The sequence below is a fragment of the Macrosteles quadrilineatus genome, unplaced genomic scaffold (genome assembly GCF_028750875.1).
Source record: "Macrosteles quadrilineatus isolate MER2022 unplaced genomic scaffold, UCM_ALF_1.0 Scaffold_3__2_contigs__length_128488019, whole genome shotgun sequence".
NCBI classification, from domain to species: Eukaryota; Metazoa; Arthropoda; class Insecta; order Hemiptera; family Cicadellidae; genus Macrosteles; species Macrosteles quadrilineatus.
The window spans coordinates 43,229,643-43,252,133 of record NW_026542596.1 but is presented as its reverse complement, the minus strand read 5'-3'; the positions used below and the strand labels follow the sequence as shown (position 1 = coordinate 43,252,133).

The 22,491-nt window shown below is 35.3% G+C and overlaps 1 protein-coding gene across 4 annotated transcripts in view; it reads left to right on the top strand.

The window, feature by feature from the left end:
* The window catches only part of LOC128988577 (rap1 GTPase-activating protein 1), a 284,990-nt gene that overhangs the window by 195,793 nt on the left and 66,706 nt on the right, over positions 1-22,491 (top strand). For all 4 annotated transcript variants that reach the window (XM_054409974.1, XM_054409977.1, XM_054409975.1 and 1 more), the window contains one exon: positions 9,182-9,277. In XM_054409974.1, coding sequence (XP_054265949.1) covers positions 9,182-9,277 — 96 coding nt within the window. The remainder of the gene's footprint in view (positions 1-9,181; positions 9,278-22,491) is intronic.

Genomic DNA, 22,491 nt, shown 5'->3' with positions numbered 1-22,491 from the left:
TTCTCAGGCTAGTTTTATGAATTTTTGTTACTCGATTAGGTGTAAAGAAGATGAATAGACTTTTGAATGGAGCACGCTTTGACGCTCAGGCTATTTATTTGGGGAAATTACGCGACCCTTGGAAATGACAGGTTCTGAACAAGGTCATTGGATCGCATTGACTTTGACTTTTGAATGGACCCAATACATTTTACTTGTTTTAAATTTTTGTAAATATTTCGAGCTCTACCAGGAGACGGATAAAGGTTCAGTAATGTATAAACAATACCCATACAAACTCATGGCTATTTGTAAATAAAACTAAGACAAAAACATAGTTTGACTATTACTAACAATATTATGATGAGTATTATAAAATACAACAGTTAGCAGCTGCTGACGTCACAGCTGGCTGAGACGAGCCAATTAGAGTGTATTCAGAATCAGCAATCTGCTGCTATTCATTAATTTCCTCAGCGACTAGGTCAACTGGACCCGGCGTGCTATCTGGGGTACAGTGTTATCGTCAACATAATATCAGTGTAACATCAATGATTAGCCATAATGAAGCATTAGTCATTGATGAGTATCAAATATCAGCCAGTGCTCTGGTATTGACATTGAATTTTGTATTGATCTGATTCAAAAATTTGTTGCGAGTTCCCTTATTGTGCATTGGCGTATTTTTTTATCCTCATCCAAGATTAGGTATCAACCACTGTACCTTTTCGTTCTAGGATCCTCAAAAGCTTAACACGCAGTTAGTTCAGATTTTTACCGCAAGAAATCAATCAAAATTGTAAATCAACTGCTTTTTCGTGTTGCCCACAAGACTACACCTAGGTCGCAGGAAACGAGCCCACGATTCATAACCGAAGTGTAAACCGTAAACGGTGTCAGCAACGATTGTAGGACAATTAGGCTCAAGGTTGAACGGTTCTGTCCTGCGGTTTGCCAAACAGAACTTACACGCATACCAGCGTTGCGGCATATCCAGTGGCAGAACGGGTTTGTGAATAGTTATACGAGATGAGGGAATGGTGGTGCTGGTGGAACGGTAGCGGAAGGCTGCGGGGCGCGATCACCGATATCGCGGGAAAGTGGGGCGGTGGTTAAAACCAGACCAGACATTGATTGAATAAACGTGGATTGGCCAGGTCCACAACAGTAGAGCAAACCTTAAATACTACAAAGTAATTGGTAAACAAAGGTTTGACGGTAGGGTTGAAGGTTGAGGTCAAATTCAAGGCTGTATTCCCGAACAAGCTGTCAAAAATACAACTAGCCTACAGTTATCATGTAATGGGTTTCATTGTTTGAACGTGTAGACAAGAGCTTTATCCATCCACAACTGGTCTAGTGGTGAGAGCGCGGGACCTCGATCCCTGAGGTCCTGGGTTCAAATCCCGCCAAATTACCAATGGATTTTATCTAAGTGATAATGCCCCCACCCCTTTAAGTCTAGCCTGAAGTAATATGAAAAACAATCCCGGGCTCATGCCTAGCATCGTAGAACAACAAATATGCAACTCCAGTAAACCTGGGTTCGAGTGGGGGTTAAGGTTTCAGGAAGTTGTAATTCTCAAATAAACTGTAAAAAATGTTCCCGTTTACCAGACGTCTACACTCCACGCATTGATTGATTGTTTGGGAAATTAGTCTATCCATGACACAATCCCAACTAAACTTTATAAACTAGAACTAGACAGTGTTACGAATGTAAACATGGGTTCGATCACACGTCGAGGTAAACATCAATATGCAACGCTGGTTTCCCCAAATGTAATGCCAAACTAGGCCTTAGTAGTTAGGATAGTTCCCATTTTTCCAAACTATGCCTACTATTTCCCATAATGTCTACTGATAGTCAAAGGTTATATGGGCAGTTTCGAGCCCTTGGTTAATGATGTACTCCAAAAATAAAATGTAAAATCGAACTACTACCCCTATTTACCTTTGCTCAGGTTATTGCACTAAATAATATGTACACCGCCAGAACGGAACGTGTGTGGATTTCGTAAAGTAACACATGAGGAATTAATATTCTGCGATTCTGCTTATTTCTAGTGGTAGAGTCTTCCGCTTCCGATCTTGTTCGTTATTTTCTTTGCAAGACTTGTTCACTATGCTTCCTGACTCAAAAATTTGTAATAAATTAAAATTGGATGCAATATACCATTTGCAACTTCGGTTTTTGTCCTATGTGAACTCAAGACTAACAAACGTCATTGCACCCAAGACTTCCACGCCTTCCAACCATATTTGAATATTGTCACAATTACGTTTGCAGCGTTGCAGCGTTGGAGGCAGTTAAGTCTGTGACTTGTTATCGAGGGTCTTGTTATCAGGGTTCTACTATGTTTGTGAGGGCAATTTGTGGGTAGCAACAATGTAGTAAAGTTTGTAGACATTGCACCGGCTGTGGGCAAAGCGACAACAACGCAACAACTCTCACCACAACGAGCAACGAGTAGGTGCGGCAATCATTGCAGAACTGAACTAGACGTAGCAACAGCTTCAGCTGCAAAATAACCGTTGTAAAGTGTAGTAAATTTAACTGTGGTTAATTAAATTTGAACTTTATAACACAATGGTTTTCAATGTAAATTTTTACTTTTTCCCTCTATAGGCTTACATAATTTAGTGATAATCCACTTTAAAAGATTCCTAGTTTTGGGTAGAAATATATGTTTTTGATCGTACTGAACCAACAAAGTGGTTTTCACAGTGGTGTATGTGTGTTTGTAATGTACAAAGTTACAGACTACACCTGTCGTCCGATTTTGATGAAATTGATTTTGTGTGTACTAATCCATAGTAGGCCTATCTCCAGGAGTTTTGATTTGGAATGGTTATTTTTCTTTAAAATAACGGGAAAATTGGATTCAAAAAATGGCTACATTGATTTTGAAAAAAAATTCAGTATATTATGGTCCTTAACTCTAAACAAAACTGTACAACCCACAATGCTGCAGAAATTACGGTTCTAATGTTATTGCAACTTTTAAGATTTCCCCGATAAAATACTACCGGCCTAGTAACTCCCACTGATTGCTCATATTAAGGGTTGTTGACAAAATGTGGGAATTATGAGTCAGATTGCTGATATTAGTTATCTAGTTTCCCCCCTTTTTTTTATTTTTGTTCTATAATTCTTAATCCTAATCCTGGCCCAATCCGGTGCCAATGACACAAAGTAAACAAGCGACTCCAAACACTCAAAGTTAGACGAATTCCACTATAGTAACTACGTAACACTATGTTCCTCGTACGTAGCCTTGGTCACGTGATGTATCGTAAACCGCAGTTTGTTGATCGTAAAGTGTAGAGCCATTGTCAGACATCGGCTGACCAATGAGAGGCCACGAGCTTTGGGCGTCGTGGAGGTTTCATCATTTTGGTTTTGTTTACGCATTTTGAAAACACTAAGCAGTTGAATTTTCACTGGTTTTAGTGAAGTTCCAATATAGGGAATACGCTATTACCGTAGGGCCTATGTCTCATGGTAAGACCTGGAGTAGGCTTACGTATGTCTCATGGTAAGACTGGGTAAGACCTGGAGTAAGCTATCACCGTACGACTCATAGTAAGACCTGGAATGAGCTATTACTTTTGACTATCAATACAATCACTCAGTACAGTTATTGATCAATTCAGTACAAGTCAATACAATTGACTTCAGTATCCAATAGTCAATGCTATTACCGTAGGTCTTATGGTTAGTTTATTTTACCTCCTAGAGGACAAAAACGTCATCTGTTAAAATTCATATAAAATGACAGTATATAAAAATTTACATTGCTGTATGCTTAGTGGTAACGGATAAAAGTCTAAAAACTGTAAATAAAACATCCTTCCAAGAGAACAAGTAAACCGTTGTAATTTTCTTTATGAATATATTTGGATAAAATTTGACAAATTGTATTATTTCGTATTAGGCTTTTAGTATTTTACTAATACACACTTTACTGCCTCCCTGTAGCAGAAAACCTAAATACTCATTAAACTTAAAAATTTAAACTTTAAAATAAATCTGACAATCTTTATGAGGAACTAGTAATATTCGTTTTAACAAATTCCAAAATAAATGCCACACCAATGTGTTTTAATAAATGTTATTTTAAGAGGCCTCTCGTCATTAGTTTAATGCTGGCTCAATTGAATTATTGATTTTGCATGCAAAGCTCATTGCACATGACATTACATGCCACTGATGCATGATAACACGTTTTGGTTCAACAGAAGTACCTATGTGCAAGACTCGACAGACGGCAATAATCTAACAATCATCTAACAAGGTCTATCACAAAGAACTTGCACATTCCAACTCACTTATATTTTTACGATTTTTACGTTCCCCGCACTATAAATTTCCCAGTCCGTGTTCAGCGATAATGAAGATCGCAATACACGCAATCTGACGCCAACATCTGTGCGAATAAAGTTGCAAACGTCAATATAAAATAACAAGATCAGATGCGGTTGGAATGTGAGAAATTGATAAGGCCATGGGAGAAACAGCTGATTGAACAGATACTGCACAGTAACAGCTGATTGCATCTTCCATTGTTGAATTCCCCCACTCGTCTGACCCTGTTGCCAATGTTTTCCATTTCCACGTTTTCACCATGTTTGACGTCTGTATGTGTTTACGTCAGTTTTTTCTTTGTTATTGAAACGAAGTAGGTGAGGTTCGTTTCTCGGAATTGTTTTACGCTTTTTCTGTTCGGGAAATATTATAGTTGAACAGTTAGGTATGGTTTTGCCTTGGTGTAATAAATGTCGTGTAAGTGATTCCATACGGACCAAAATAACACATTTTTTACACTGGATAAAAAATATATATTTTATATGGGTTTTTTTTCTAAAACTGTAAATGCTATTGTTTTTACTGCTTCGCCTGCAATCTGAGGGATTTAATCATACTGATGTAATAGTAAGATAACTTGACCACCAATTCAATAACTGGTGTGAGTAGTTTACACTATTTACCATCGTTTGTATACTAATAATGATGTGATATGTGTGGTAAACATATCGTCCTCACATTGTTTATTGAGACATATAAGCAACTTTGTGATCGATTTCTTGGTACTTTAATATACCAACCACACCGATAAATCGACTTCCAAATAAGATTTTAATTAGTTTAAATAACAAAATCTACCAAACCTAACCAATATAAAACATAGGTCACCCTTAAGTTAGGTTAGCTTAGTTATAATTAATATGTGTGATCGGTATAGTACCAAAACACTACTGCACTGTCCATACCAGTAGCAATTTAAAGCCGCCTTCAACTTTGTCGCTGCAATCCACACAGGCATATGCGCTGCGCGTGGTGCTCCGTCTTATATGAAGGCGTTAACACTTCTCTGCAAGAACAGTCAAATTAAACACAACATGTTTATACTTTTTAGTTGGTTTATTTATAACTTTATGTTGATAATATACATTGATTCGTTTTGAATTTTAAGATAAAAGTGTTTAAATTATCTATTTTAAAGATTTTCAGTTTTGCTTCGTATCGACAATGTTACATCGATCTTATTCTTATTAAAAATCCAAGAGTTTGTGGAAACTTTGAAAGCCACTTTAGGTTTCGAATAAAATAAATTATTTTTAATTATCTAACAGGTCCATGGCCTATAGGTAAATATTTATAACTGCGTTACACTATAACGTTATATTGTTTTTACACAAGAAAATCATTTTAAACATTTACTATCCTCTCATAACTGCATCCTCTTCGAATAAGAAATTAATATTATTTAAGTTAGGCGTATCGATAACACAACAACTTACTCAAGTATAATCCTAAAGAAACTAAAATACCGAGTGATATTTTTTTTTATTATACATTATTTTGAATAACAGATAAGATTACCGTCGAAAATTAATAGTCTGACACATCTAAAAACCCCACCATCAAAAACTATTTTTTTAAATTTGAATTCTGTTTTTTTTTTAAGATCCTTTCTATAACAGTACCTCGTGGATGACTTCGGCTGTACCTCATTGAAGGCCACGTGTGTCCTATTCCTATATATACACACAAGTGCAGGTGCAGCGGTTTATATATAGACAACCATCTTTGTTAACAGCAACGTATTGTTACTCTATGTGTACTGACGTATGAAGTAATACCCATTTGGTATGTAATACAGCTTTATGTAAAATACAGACGGATAAAACAGACACTATATAATTTTTATAAAACAAATGATTGTTTTATAGTTTATTGAAACAACACATTTGCATCTTCGTAGCTACAAGTCCATATATTCGACTTATGTTCTCAATGAGTCCAATAATACTATTATTTCAGCTAATTATAGAGAGTTGCACAAATAAGAAAATTAGGAACTAAGACGGTTAAGCGATATGTTTGAACCTGGTTTGAACTGAACCACTAAATAAGCATGGACGGGTTTTAGTTGCTAAAAAATAAACATTATGGTAACGGCAAAGTATACAGTACTGCATGAATTATGTACATTGCCTAAAGCTTTTAGGCAAAGTATGAAAAAGATTAACAACAATAGGATTTTAGAAAATTTGCCTAGGGCTTGAGCAAATTGTAACATCACGTCTCTAGCAAGGTATAAAACAAAGATATTTGTTCGAAAATTTATATATTAATTTGAAACTGTTTTTCTTTGTCACAGCTATTTTGAGAGAACGGCTGGGCGTAGAAACTCGGTAGAGGTGTCTAAAGAAAGGTCTTGGTCTGTAGATGAGCCAAGAGAAACATGGCGAATTCCCTTGGGGCTCTGCCCCCGTGGCCTTTAAATTCCCATCCCATGTTATTCTTATGGAGGAAAACAGGGTTTTTGTCACAGCTAATTTGAGAGAACGGCTGGGCGTAGAAACTTGGTCGGGGTCTCTAAAGAAAGGTCTTGGTCTGTAGATGAGCCATCAAAAGAGGAAAGAGGTAAATTCCCTCGGGGCTCTGCCCCAGAAGCCTTTAAAGTTGCCTCTTCAGATTTGTTTACATTACGACCATATGCATAATTCTACACTACTTTTTAATGCAACAGCTGTTAATTTTAAATTGTGATTTATTGAATTTGTCAAAATGAAGTACAGTTAGGTAAATGCACCAGTAGCTGACAGTGTACCAGAAGCTGACAGTTTGAGTTTCTTAACATTATAATGTGGTCTCTTAAAAATATTTACACATGATTGCATTGTTAGAAGAACATATGTTTATTCTTGATTTGTTTACAAACAAATCAGTTAAATTTAGCCCATACTCGCGGAATGGTGGTGGTTTGAAAGTGACCCTGTCTGTACACATCACATTTAGTCGATTCCCTTAATTAAATTGTTAAGAAAGTAAGTTTGGTTTTTTGTCATTTCGCTAAATTTCTTAAATAGTATTAATGATTAGGCTAATTATTTTTATCAATTATACCTTTGTTGACAATTTCATGATAAAATTGGGAGTTAGGGGTTTTGGATTTAAAATTATATCAATGTCAGGCTTTGGAACACAAAAGCCATACAAGTTCCACTAGCTGACAGGGGATATTTGCTACTTGCACAATATTAAAGCCGGGTTTTCCTAGGTGCGGAAGCGGAGAGCGGAGAGCGGAATTGAAATTAACATGGCATTCCGCTCCGCTTCTAGGAAAACAGTAACATTAAATTGCCTAAGACAAAAAGTGGAGTCCGCTCTCCGCGTTCCTCTCTCCGCTCGCCGACTCCGCGCCTAGGAAAACCCGGCTTAAATTGGTTTTACCCATCGAAATTTGCATGCTATTTATCATTTATGTGATCTCACATTTTTATAAAATTATTTTAATTTTTTAATTTATAGGCCTAAGCCAAATTATCTTAAAACAGTCAGCTACTGGTACAAGCACTTTTTTCACTGTCAGCTACTGGAACACGTACAAAGGTTGAATTAAGTTTAAAAATGTTATAAAATATATTTAAAAAACCCTTTTTGTATGACAAATTTGAAAACTACACTAATAAATTAAGAATCACATAAAATCCGTAATATCTCTTTAGTTCCTATTTATTCAAAACCACGGATTATTAAGTGCGTATAGTTTCTTATACTGTCAGCTACTGGTGAGTTTACCTTATTTGCAATGGATTTTTCTGATTTTAAAATTGATTTTCTTCTGCATCGTGTCATGTTTTGCAATATAATGTTCTATTACCAAATCAGTGGAAAATCCTAATATCACAGTAACTTTTAAAATTATTTCTTATGGAGTTAACTTATATCTATTGTATGGGTTGGTTTCTGCCTTTTTTACCACTTCTTGGAGATTGTACGTAGGTGATATTCTTTGGCATATTGCATCTGTAGACGAAACATGGGTTAATGTAATTATTACAATGGAAAAGAGCTAGAAATCCTGGACAATTTGATATAGGCTAAAAATAAAACTGAATTAACACTGTGCTACATTTCTTGAGCAATCATTGAAATAACCGATTTGCAAACAATGGAAACATAGAAAAGTCATAGAACACAACCAAGTAGAAGAAATAGAAATCATGTTTTTTTTACACTAAAAACACTAAAAAAAACAAGATCAGCTTTTTGAAAGAAGATAAGATATTTACAAAAGATTTTGATTATATCTAACTGTTGTGTAGATCGTGAGTATTTCCATAATCTTTGAGTCGTCTGTAATGATTCGCAATTGCTCGAATTCGAGCAACAGGTACACTAGTAACTACTTTTTTGACAATATCCAAACAGTTTATGTATGGTTAGGTTAGGTTAGTTAATGATTGTTTATTGTAGATAAGATTGGCTAATGCCAACGAAGGAATTAAAAGTCTAAAAAAAGAAATATTAAATTGGGTAGGGTAGAGCAGTTCATTTTAAAATTAAATTAGTTGATGCCAAACAAGGAAACAAAAGTCGAAAAAAGTCCTACAACAGCATATTTTATACTGTACCTGTACTATACCTGTATGGCTACTGAGATTCAATAGAATAGCATGACTTTGCAAAGTATGAATTTCATTGTTTTATACTGTATCTGATTCATATAATCATTGACTATATACCATGGTAGAATGGCTGATTATATACTATGCCGGCAGTGCTAGCATTGTCGGTAACTTTGCACAGTCATGTGTATTTGCTCCCAAAATACTGAGTTAGGAGAAATGATGAGTTATGGATGTTACTTAATTTCTGCCTCTATCTAAAGTAATGTTTGTTTTGCAGAACACCGGTCAAGACCATCTGTTCGAGCTGCTAGAGCGAGTACAGAGCAGTCGACTGGACGACCAAAGATGCGTACTTCCGGCGTACTTCAACCAGGTACAGTACTGCAGTACTTGTACTTCATGGATCTTGTATGGTAGCGCTTTGAAGTGTAGTTTGCTGTTTTGTACAGTCTTTCACTATTGATTTTTTTGTGGAAGAAGTTAGACAGAGCTACTAAAACTGAGTACGCTGATTCAAATTACTGATTTCTGTCGATATGTCAACTTGTTAACAAAATCAAACTGATAGGACTTATTGTTGGGTATAGCATAGTTTTTGTCACATCAACTATCTCAATAACCAAATCCAATGGAGAAAGTATAATTTGGACAGGACTTCAAGTGGCTTATTCAAACAAGTTATTTTTCAATAAAAATTTATTTTAACAGATTGTTCGTATTATAAGATGTATACTTAAGTATCCAAAATCTGATTTTTATGAAATTTGGTGTAAACGTGTAAACCTATATCGAGTTCGTGAACCAGCATGATCGGACCATAGGAACGGGGGTTTATGGTTTATAGCCTAAAAAACATAATTTAGCACATTAAAGCGTTATTATGTGCCTAATGGTTACAGAGAAAATAAAAAAAAATGTAAATTTAAATTCACATGCTATTTTTATGAAGAATAAGTAAACTGTTGTTGTTTGCTTGTTTATGAGCATATTTTGATCGCATTTGGAAAATGCATTTATTTCATACTAAACTATTAAAATTTTATGAAAAAAAACATTTTTACCCTCCCCGTTGCAGCAAACCTAGAGTACTTGTTAAACTAATGCTATTTAAATAGGAAATAGAGAATAAATGTGATATTTTAAGGAGACATTTTAGAAATCCAATTAGGCAAATGGAAATTCGCTTAGTCTGCAGGTTTGCTGCGGCGGGGGTATTTTTGTTTTCATCACAATGTCTAAAAATAAAACTAATTTCCTATGAATTGAATTAGGCGCATTTAAAACGTTGGCCTAATCGAACTCAAACTGGTGACATAATCTAACTGTTCTTCTGAAATGGCTGTATAAAGCACCCCCTTAGGTAAACTCCGATAAAGTTATCGGTTATCGGGACAATACAATGGAAATTCTGCAGTAAAGCACAGTGTGTATCGGCAATACTGTGCGGTGTCCCACCCTAGCGGATATATCTGGAACTGCGCCACTATCAAATCTATGTTACCGAAAATGCATCAACTGTAACACTATCAGCATAGAATAAGAATAAATAATTGTTCGTCATACTGCAGACGTTGCGGGTATAAGTGCTATTTTACTCCCTTGTCCTATGAAGTAAAAACTATGTTCTTGTGCTTTAGCACAGAAAACATGTGAAAATCAGCTGTTGTAAACAGTAAATTTTGTTTGTAGCATTGTAGCAATCGCATGAATCGAAATTATTAATCGATTTTTTTATTAGGTGAGGTATTAGCTAAATTGCATTCTTGTCAATAGCTCGAAATCTCGATTGTATAGCCTTATGTAGCCTAATGTAAATATAATCGTAACAGACGAAATTATTGAATCACTTTCTTAGCAGCTGCATATTTACATTAGCAGAATTGAAAACTAGCTGGAAGTTGTTTTAAGAGGTTATATATATATATAAAGGGTTTTCGTTTTCAAACTTAGTTTTAATGTTGCAATAAAGACGTAAAACAGTTCGTCAAACTAATACATAGTGGGATGGCAAATTTCAGATATATTTTTATCAATTTGCATTCTGCTTATTTTGTATGTTTATATTCAATGGTTCTGGACCGATGAATACAAAAGTGAGAAATCTTAAACGAATTTCCTTACAAAATTGCATAACTGTCCCTTTTACATACGAATCGTCATGCAAACTATGAAAACATTGAAAATGTTTTGTTCACTAATCTTGTGAGAAACATAATTGAGGGTTTAATAGGATGTATTCTCTCCTTAAATTAAGTGAATAGATTGATTTAAAAAACCGCAAACAACTGAAACGTTTTTTGGACAACTGTGACAAACTTCATTAAACCTTTTAAATTTTTTGAAACATTTTTTGCTACTGAACATATTTTTACTTATTTGACATTTGATCAGTTGTGTATGATCAAAATCCCATTGATTTGTTTTTAGCTTATTTTTTTCCTTTCTGCAATCAGCTTTGGTTCTGATATGGTACGTGATATGGCACGCTGATTTTACGTGATTTCAGATGTCTTTCCAGCTTCAAAACGCTTAAGAATTTTCCATTGGAGCATTTTTTATACATTCTGTACATAGGCCTAAATTTCCTTTGTTCTAAAACCATGTTTTCCCTCGATTAATGTCAAAATAAACCAGCTATCGTATTTACAAAGAATGGTATTTTTTAGCGAATTTCCCATTTAGGGAATAAGCTATTACCGTAGGTCTCATGGTAAGACCTAGACCCGGGACCGATTTACTTTTTCGTTTTGAGGTCCCCAGAGGCCAAAAACACCATCCGTTCAAATTCATATATATATATTTATATATATATATATATTTATATATGTGTCCGTTAGCGCGATAACTCGAGCAAAATTGATCCGATTTTGATAAAATTTGGTACAAACGTGTAAACCTACATTTATTCGAACGAGTTCGCGAACCAGCATAATCGGACCATGGGATCAGGGGTTTATGGGGGGTTTTATGGGGTAAAAATGGATTTTTCTCATTTTTGACCCTAAAAACTTTAAATTTCTAAATTTCTCTCTTGACCATTTTGAAGAGCTTAAAAAAACAAATAATTTAGTATATTGAAGTGTTTTTGAATGTTCATTGACTACGGAGAAAGTTAAAAAAATTGTAAATTTAAAATTCCCATGTTATTCTTATGGAGAATAAATAAACTGTTCTAGTCTGCTTGTTTATGGATATATTTTAATCAAATTTGGCAATTTGGTTTATTTCATACTAAGCTATCAATATTTCAATTGAAAAAACACACCTCAACATCTTCCTCGTAACAGCAAACCTAACTACTCACTAAAATTAATGTTAGGCTATAGGAAATAAATCTGAAAATTTATAGGGAATATTTTAGTAGAAATCAAGCCGGGTAAATGGAAATTCGCTTAGTATGCAGGTTTGCTGCGACGGGGGTATTTTTATTTATGAACGATATGGGAAATAAAATGTTTTAGTTTGGAAAGTTACATTTTAAGATTTTTTTATAGTAGTTTGGTTAATATATACGAAACCATTTTTGGTCTGGAAAGCAAATGGAGTTAGCACTTCAAAGTCCCATAACTCGCTTATTTAACCACTTACAATTTTCAGGTGGCATAGGCAAATAGAAATTTTCTTATTCTGCAGGTTTGCTGCTGCGGGAGTATTTTTAATTTGTATTTGCACCTGAATAAAATTCTTAAGCCCGGCTTAGAAATACTATAAACATATACAGTGGTAAAACTAAAATTAGGATTGTCAATTAATTGCTCTATAAAAAGTTACACCACAAGAAAACCCTCTTTATAACGCCAACATGAAAACTGATGTCGGTAACATAGATTGTCGATTGATGAAGTTCCCGCTCTCGCCGTCAGGCTGGGACAGTAGTCGGTCAAGATGCATTCCCAACAACATTCTTTATTTATGTTTATTTTATGGGCGTACAATGGACTAAAAGATGCAAATAGTCAATGGCCGCATTTTAAACAATATTACGAATTTGTTTTTGTAGTATTTGTAATTTTTTTAAAAATGTAAACCTAGTTACATCCGCTCACTGTTATTTATCATAGTGTGCTCGTTGTTTAGTCTCTTTTGAGTTTTAATTTATTTTTTTTTTTTTATCGATTGTGGACCTAGATGCTACTGTATATGTCATTGTGCAATCAATTTATAATGCTATCGCTATCCAACAATAGCAATAGAGCTTGGAAGAAGATTTAGGTTTGGACCATATATATTAAAGAAAGGAAAATAAAACAGTTTCGTAGAAAAACCCCAAAAATGAACTCGGCTATGCTTTTTACTCTAACCAATCTCTAACTTAGTACTCTACCCGTCTGGCGCGCGCAAATGCAAGGGTTTTAGTTCTTACTGTCCGTAGCCCCAATTATGAACCGATTTAAAAGATCTTGGTGTCATATTTTTCGTTAAATATTATTGTAAGATTTTCGCTTTTTTAAATTTTGATAATAAAAAAATGTAGGGTTTGGTAAAAATGTTAAAATACGCGTTTTTTATCATAAGATTTAACACATACAAATAATTTATAGAGAAAAAATAACAAACGGGGGAAGTGCAATAGATCCTTAAAATCAAGAATCTGCAGTTAGTTTATTAAAAACTTTAAGGATAACGATGTAATCACCCAGATTCGAAAGGATTGCAAGCGCCCTTCATGGCGCTGTTCAATGCAATGGTACAGTATACTGTATAATGGAACATCGGCGTTAAGCAACTTCGTATTGAGAAATCCAAGCTGAGGTAGAGCGCAGCCTTATGTTTTAAGCACTTATGATTTAAGCACTTATGTTTTAAGCACTTATGTTTTAAGCACTTATGTTTTAAGCACTTATGATTTAAGCACGTATCTGGGAGGAAATGTATTTATATTTTAATCTCTTATTGAAATTCTGTTCATAAATGTTATCTTAAATTATAATATACTTCACTATATGAAGCATTTTCATCTGAAGTCAGCACAAACCCCGTTTATGTTCGTATAGAGAAAAATGCTAAGCTATTTTTAGCAAAGTTATTTATAGTTTAAAAGTTCAAAGTAGCAGTTCATTTTCCAGCCATACTTTTCCCACATAACGTTCCTTAAAACTTGCAACTCATTTTTGGTGCATTTTCTTTCAGATTTTCAAGTTATGAATCATAACAAAACCTCTACATTTTCCCAATTACCTTCTTGGCACTTCAATAAACGATACGCCTCTGTTTGCCAAGGCATAGTGACGAAATCTGTCGCCAACCGTAGCTCACCTACAAAGCTGTGTTGAACCCAACGATCACATAAGACAATTTAGATGGAGCATGTTGGCCGCGACGTGAAGCCAGTATTTTTCACTAATCTTAACTAAGATGGCGGCTGCCGGCTGTGATGAGCCCTAGTACCGCGCGCAACTAATTAAATGTTAGTCGATAGCAATGGTATCCATGACAATACGCCTTTGTATTACAAATATTTCTGTTACTAACACAATGACCTTCAAAATACGCTTTTGATTTTTCTTCTAGCGTTTACCGTTTCTTAGAAAAAGTTAGTTTACATAATTAACAACAAAAACTTTTTGGGCGAAAGGAAAATTCTGAAAAGCTACAAATCTGTTTATAATATATGTATCTACATCGCAATAAAGTTTGATAAAGTTCTGATGTTTGGTTTACAATCTACGAATTTTCAAAGTGATAAGATAGTTTCTGAAACTCTTTATACAACTCTCCTTTATATTCAGACTGTAATATTAATTTTTATGAAAGAGCTAAAAATGTTAATTTTTAGATGAATACAAAGAATAAAACGAAGAAGATTTATATGTAATCCATTTTTTTCTAATTAGTTTAGTAACTTTTCTGTATAGCTCCAAATTTGAGTATCTAAACTGTATTACAAGAGTGAGGTTGTATGCAGAATCTGCCCGCATGACGCCACGCGGCGCGGCGGGTAGCCCCTATATTACAATTTAAATTACAACCAAACTACACCAGCTAAAAATTTAAAAAAATATGATCCAAAAGGTTCAACTCTTTAGCTACAAAATCCACCGTTTTTTAACTTACCTGACCAAAAAATAAAAAAAGTAGCAGCCGACGAACTTTTTCATGTCATATTTTAAAACTCATTTAAAAGTACCGACTTTATTTGAAGATTTAAAATAGAAAATACTAACTTTTAAGCTTTTAATTAAAACCAATAGTGTCATAGACTTATTGACTTCACTCATACGAAGTTTCAACCATATAACTTAAGTCTAAGTAGGCTAAATGTCGAGTTATTTTGAAGCGGAACATTGAGTTTTGGTGCCGTTTTCATCGACATCTAGCGCTTCTATCCTACAGTAAGATGGCGGACCTGGCTTCACCTGCTTTAATGTTAGTTAGATAGGCGTGCTCCATCTATTGGTCTTATGTGATCGTTGGTTGAACCTAGTCCTACTTGCTGAGAACTTTTTATATTTTTAACCGGAGAATCATATTCCAAACCGTGCAGTTTAAAATTCATGGTATATTATTGTTATTACTATCGTCCTGTCGAACGAAGTTATTGATTAAGAAGCTCGGATTTTGTATCAACATCATCATTCCATTACAAAATCATTAACTCACCTTAGTTCCAATTGGATATTCTGTCACCTTTAATATTTAAAGTCACCATGTTCACGTGATATTAGAAGAGTCATTCGCCGAATTTTCCCGCATGATGGATGATAGCCAAGCCACTGTTATCAGTTGTTATAATGAAAATCGTGGATAGATAACACCAACACCCACCATGTTGCACCAGGCTCAAGTAGCTGCGAGATTTAATATGTTTTTAAGAGTCTAAGTTAGGTTGTAATACAATATTCTTTTCTACAACTGGACCTTTTAGTATAAATAGTAGTACTGAAAAATAATGTCTTAGCTTTTTCCAGGCTGCATTTATTTTGCATTGCTTGCTACATACTTGCAACACATTACAGCAGAAACAAACAAGTATTTTTTTGTCAGTAATACAGATGTTGTGGTCTTTAGGCTTCCAGTGTGTCCGAGATTTCACTCATATTTGGAAAGTAAACCTGTTGTTGAAAATTGAGCATTATTTTTGTGAAGGACCTTTTTCAGTATGAGTTCGTCTCTTACTGCACAGTGTATGCATAGTTTTTACCATCATATCCTAGGACACTAGACTCTAAGCTAGAACCCTTGAACAATACTTCAGACTGGGCCTAGAGCACAGATAAAATGTATCTTGTCTTGTGCCTATAGTCTGTATGCTGGAACCTGTCTCCTGACCCTCCTGGGGACTGGCGAATGGTTTGATGACCGGGCCAGCTCAGATATACAGAAGGTAATGGAGACAGGTTTCATAATACAAACTATAGGGTTGCAGCATCACCACATCTATAGCCATTGGCAATTGGCGGGATTCGAACCAGGGGCCACGGGGTCCAAAGTCCCATGTTCTACCACTAGACCAGCTCCGTCCCCATAAACTCTACTACTCTACATTGTAATGCAAAATATTATCCAACAAGACTTACAGGTTCAACAGATCAGGTTTCAAACTTCAAATACCTTTTAAAACTAAATGAGGACATCCTCCGGTTTCCCTAAGACAAAAGGTGAGACGAAGGTGAGAGGAACCCTTGACAACCGGAAGTGCTCGACACGCGCCCCCACATCCGGTGGGGTTAATGAGAAGTGCTGATTGCAGATCCGGTGTACATTGTGTGTAAAGCAGGTTAATTGTCGGGTTGGTGCCTCTTTTCCATCCGTTTGCCTGAATGAGACGCTAGGCTGGGTTGGCTGATATTTGAGACGGTTTGGAACTATCGTCATCTTTGCCGGTTAGGGACAAGACGCTAAATTTAGAAGTAGGTACTGTATTCAAACAGTACGAGAAGATATGCTACTTAGCAGTAGGGTAAACACACTGTACGTAACAGTCGTTTATAAATACCATATCCTCGGTTAACTGACATTAAATGCAAATTGTGCCACTTCATTTTTGTTCCTTTAAAGAACGTCTTAGCCTATTAAATTGTTAAGCACGTCTGCCCAATATTCACGAAATAATTTTTGTGATTATTTTTTACTGTAATCGTTTTTTAACCACACTACACTGCTTTAATGGGCTTTTCCACGCAAGGATTTAATCCGGGAAACAGCTGTTTTTCGCCTGCTTAAACAAATGGAAACCAGCTGATTGTACAATGAGTGGTTGGTACAATGAGTGGTTGGTACAATGAGTAGTTGCAAGTTGCATCACAATCAGTGGCAGTGAGAATGAGTGGTTGTAAACATTACTCTTCTCTCTTAGAAGTTGTGAGTACTGTAGTTATTGCTCAGTTCAGTAGTCGGTGGGAAGATATAACTGATTCGTACAGTTGATTTATTGGTAAGTTAGTATAGAGTTGTATGACGGTAAATATCGTACGCCTCTCGTCTGGTAAACGCTTATTTTCCGGACTATAGTAACTAATATAGGCTACTATTTATTATTCTGTAAGGTTATTGGAAATATAAAACATGCTCTTAAGCATTTGTTTTGGCTTGAAACTGTCAGATACTGTATTTGCTAAGGTGAAAAATATATAATAGTTTTGCCAGCATATCTGAAAATATGCAAACCAACTGCTGTTCTTAATATAAGAAGGTTCCAACTGACTACTATAAGATCCCCGTGCGTAGAACGGGCACACAGCTAGTAGGGTAATGTGATATTTTAAGGAGACATCTGAGTTTAAATCCAATCGGGAAAATGGAAATTCGCTTGGTCTGCAGGTTTGCTGCGGCGGGGATATTTCAATGTTACAGTGGAATGACCATAAAGCAAATTAAACAGAACTTGTTTTATTTTATCGACGTAAAGACTATAAAGCTTGCTTTTGAAGAAAGCGTAAATAAAAAATATCTGTGAAAGTTGGTGTGAGGAACATCTGAATTTTTTTTCTTTACTTTATTTATCTCACTAAAGAAATGAAATATTGATAGAAGCACTTCTAAAATGGTAAAAATGAAATTGAGTTTATTTCAACACCATTAATTTTCGTACTTCAAAAAATAAGTATGTTTTGTGTCTAAAGTTTCGAGCGTGCATTTTCTGGGATACGATACAAACGGGTGCTGTACATTAGCATTTCATTATTATATCTGCACAACCTTAATTATGTGGCTTGGGACTTAAACAGCTTAGGGCCTATACCAGCATGGTTATGCTGCATAGAAATCAACGAGTAGTTTTTACATTGCTTGTCGAAAGTATTGTTTGGATTTGTTTACTTGTGGATATCAAATCCAAACCTGTTACAATGTCCCATAACAGTTAACAGTTTTGCAAACTAAAATGGGTTCGAGAAACGGTTCGAAGTGAAGTCGTTATCATGAGTTACGGTTATAGATATGTTAGCTAAGTTCCGGACAGGTCTTTATTATCGCTTCTTCCGTTTTATAGGCTACATAGAACCTTACATTGTAAATGGGCTTCGGTCGATTATCGACTCAGTAGAGCAGTCGACGAGTAGCGATCGATATATCGATTGATGGTTTGTTTTGGACGATCACCATGGAATCGCAATCATGCCTTTGCTTTGTTACGTGTCGTGTATGTCTTCCTATAACGTTTGAAGAGAAAATGGAAATGTGTGGCTTGTAATAATAATCAATCATTGGTGTAATTTTGTCAAATACCTTATGTGAATTCTGTGTTATCATGTTGTTACAAGACTACTTTAATAATTTAAAATTTCATTTTCATTAACTTATTGTGTATAACAATATTGTGATTTATGGATTTGAAAATATTATGTATAATTGTAATGTATTATTGGATGGTAAAAATATTAAATAACGGTACAGTAGTGACAACTAAATTGACCTTCCTTATCATTGCTTAGCAAAAACAGAAAGCTGCTTTAAAATTTACTAGTGAGAATTTTCAATAAACTGCCTGACACTGCCAGACTTGTTTCTATGAGATACCTTAGATTTAAACTACAGTATCATATACTTATTGCCAATCCATTTTATACAATGGGCGAGATTCTATTATGTCCTGTGATAATTTACTTCAAGATTTATATTTATGTTATTGGCTGTAATTATTGTTCACCTCTGTATCATAGGTGTTAAATTATAAGTATATGTATTTATTTAATTTATTCACTATGTCACAGTCTGTATTTCATGGATACTGCAATAATGTTTCTTGATACACATTTGCCAAGTCAGTCTCTCCACATAACAAAACCTGAAAATATTACATAGGCGACAGAAGCTGTCCTTGGTCGCCGTACTTGAATGATCCTAGATGAATAAACAGCTGATCATAGTCAGTAATTAAAAGTATTGAACATAGTTGTTTTAATATTGTACTCAATGAATGAAAGTCTGGGGTTTGTATATACTGAAACCAATGTACCTATTATTTTAGCAGAAATTAATAATACCTTTTTTACAGACACTGTGAATATTAATTAATGTATGGAAACGTAGGCAAAAGAAAATGGATACAGGGTGGTCATTAATAGATTCAACAACAATGAAATCAGCTGATTTTTATATCCAGGAGTGGCTAATGCATTTATGATGTTACCCGATTTCCCAAATCATCTGTTCGAAAGAATGAATTGCACAGGCCAAGTTCAAAGTACAACATTCAGCCTAGCTTTCCAGAACTTCGTCCTTGAGTTCAAGGCACACGCCCCACGCCTCCTGTATAAATATTTACATTTGTGTGCTACTTCGATTGAGAATATTCAAAGTATGCAACATGTTTTAAAAGTATTGTTTATTTTCAGGTATGTAGCGGAGAGTGTTCAAGCTGTACCTTCAGTAAGTACATTTGTTAATAAGAGGACATATATGTAAGTTGCGAGTGAAAAAAACAGGTTTGACTACTTACAACTACCAATTACTCCAAATACATAAAGAATAATCCTATTTGTCGCTTTTGCGCAGGCAACAATGAGTCCACTTCGATGAATTCACGATCTACAATAAAATATCCTGTACAACATCCCGTCCCCCGTGATAATTTCTCATCACCCAGCGAGCCAAAGGCGAGGGCTTATCCCAACTCCGCGCAGTGGTCAGAAATCTGTCAAAACCGACTGTCCAAAAAGGAGAGTACACTGGGCTAGTTGCGATTTGTGTGAAAAAAGCCAGTAGTATTTTTGTAAACTCGCACTGTGTAATCGAGCCTTCAAATCGAACCTTTAGTAGCCTTAGCAAAATAAGTTAAATACATTTTTAGCGACTGTAATGTGTTAATCAGCAATCAGCTGATTCAATTTATTGTTCGATAAATCGATGATTGTATTTTAGTTATTTACTGTTGACCCATGGCGATGTCACTGACCTGTGTCGTCCGAGTTCATGTAATGGGGTAGGTCACGTGTCAGTCAAGGTCACACGGCGTGACTGTACAGAAACCTGTCAACTTCCACCCCTTGTTTACCTCCCCCTCCCCACCACAGAGGGGTTTCTCCATCTCCACCCACTCACTGTCATTCTTCTCAACTGAATTGTTTGTTCCTCGTTAATTTATTACGTTACACATTGGATAGTATGTGTTATGCGGCACGTAACACGTTTTAGTGGGTTAACATTTTGTACATTACATTTCCGTTATTAATAACCTTTTAAACTGTAAAGAGTGAAAACAAGTACTTCGTGCTATGGATGAATGAAAAAATGGGATGTTGTTTCTTAAAGATTTGGTGTTTGCAATTTCTAGGGGATATGTACAGGTTTCAAATGTCACGAGTAAAAATACGGCATTTGTTTAGAATAATTTAAATGCAAGCAGTATGTTGTTCACAAAAAGGGTTACATATGGCGAAAAAATAGGATAGCATATGGAGTGGAGGGATTGTCCCATAAAGATAATAGTAATTGCGATAAATTCATCAAAAATTAGTACATCATAATGTACATAACCTTCCAACACGTGAAGTTATGTATTTTTAATATTATTTTGTTGAACGAGAAATATAATACAACGATCACTACGACTACTACGCTCAGTTGACTCTATCTACTTTATCCACGGTCATTACCAGTCCAATGAGAAAGGATAGCTATAGCGAACCAAAAAGCTCTTGTCTTTCCTCAGAAACGAACCAGCAACCTCCTGTTTCCTCGTGCTCACGTGTTGTCTCTACAATCACTGACGTCATCCTAGATCGTAAATTAGGTCGATCATACATTATACATCAGGTAATGTATGCGCGCGCGCGTGTGTGTGTGCGTGTGTGTAGGTGTGTGAGTGTGAGCGAGAGGGAGATATCGATGTCGACGTGATGGGTTACATAAACCGGCGGGTTAATATAGTGTTATCAACTGATAACAAGGTTATGATGGCGGCGGAGGTGATCAGTGTTATGCTCGTCTCCATGCGTGTTAGTCAGCCAATCGCTATTCCGATACCCAGGCATCAGGTATTGTAACTGTAGTTATGTGTGTCATTGTAATATTGACTATTATATACTGACGTAGACATCCCATCTTTATGGACCAGCTGTCGCCAATATTTTATTTTAAAATAACATGGTTGAGTGAGCCAATTCCAGACTGCGCTAATGTCTAAAATTCCATTTTCTACCTTATTTTGTGTTTGGTCATACCAGTAGCTGTAGCTCATAATAAGTCGTTCCTTCAGTTTGACTTGGTAAAAAAGTTGGAGAATTCGACAGAAATCGATATCTTACGTCAACACCAACACAATTTATCGGTGGCTCACATCAACTACGACGGTTTTGATTTAAAACTGGTGACAACCTTAAAATGGTGATCGAATTGAGGTTCGTATCAATGGTCAAATATTAAAGCTATACAGTATGTGCACATCATTGACTTCTCGATAGTGAAGTAGACATCCCTGTATAAACCAGCTGTAGCTAAATTTAGTTTAATAATTCACTTACAGTAGGTGTGCTACAGTTTAAAATTCCATTTTCCCAACTACGTTTTGTTACTAGGTTAATGTGGCATAATACACGCTATACACGTTGTTTAAAATAAGTTGTTAACCTAGCTAAAACGTTAACATGGGAATAGCATGCATATTTGTAGCCATAGTCAAAAAATATACATATTCGTAACTATGTGAAAACGTCGAGACTAGTTAATATTGTGTATTGTTAGCTAAGAGGTTATAGTGATTGGCTGGTAATCAGAAGGTCGCCGGTTCGATCCTGCGAAAAGTCGCTAGCTTCTTCATGATTCAAAGCTGGACCCAGCTGGTTTTGATTATTAAGCTTTTGATAAATGATCCAGGCTAAGGAAACAGGTGTAAGTGAGTAAAGATACACAGGACATTTCACTTAATTCTGCATCATTCTTCACTCATGTGTAAGCTATAATACGCCCATTATAGTAGGTAGCGTATCCATGTTAATTTAATAGTCAAAGTAATAGTACTATTGACACTCTTAATGTTTGTTCTTATCGGTACAACTTTAGGGGTTTAGAAGTACTGTATTAAATAAAACTCTAATTATCTAATAAAGAAGTTAAAAAATTACGATTTATAATGTATATACGTATAAATAACGTATAAATTTCTTATAAATATTTTTTCAGGAAACAATCCAATCGCGGAGAGGGCGG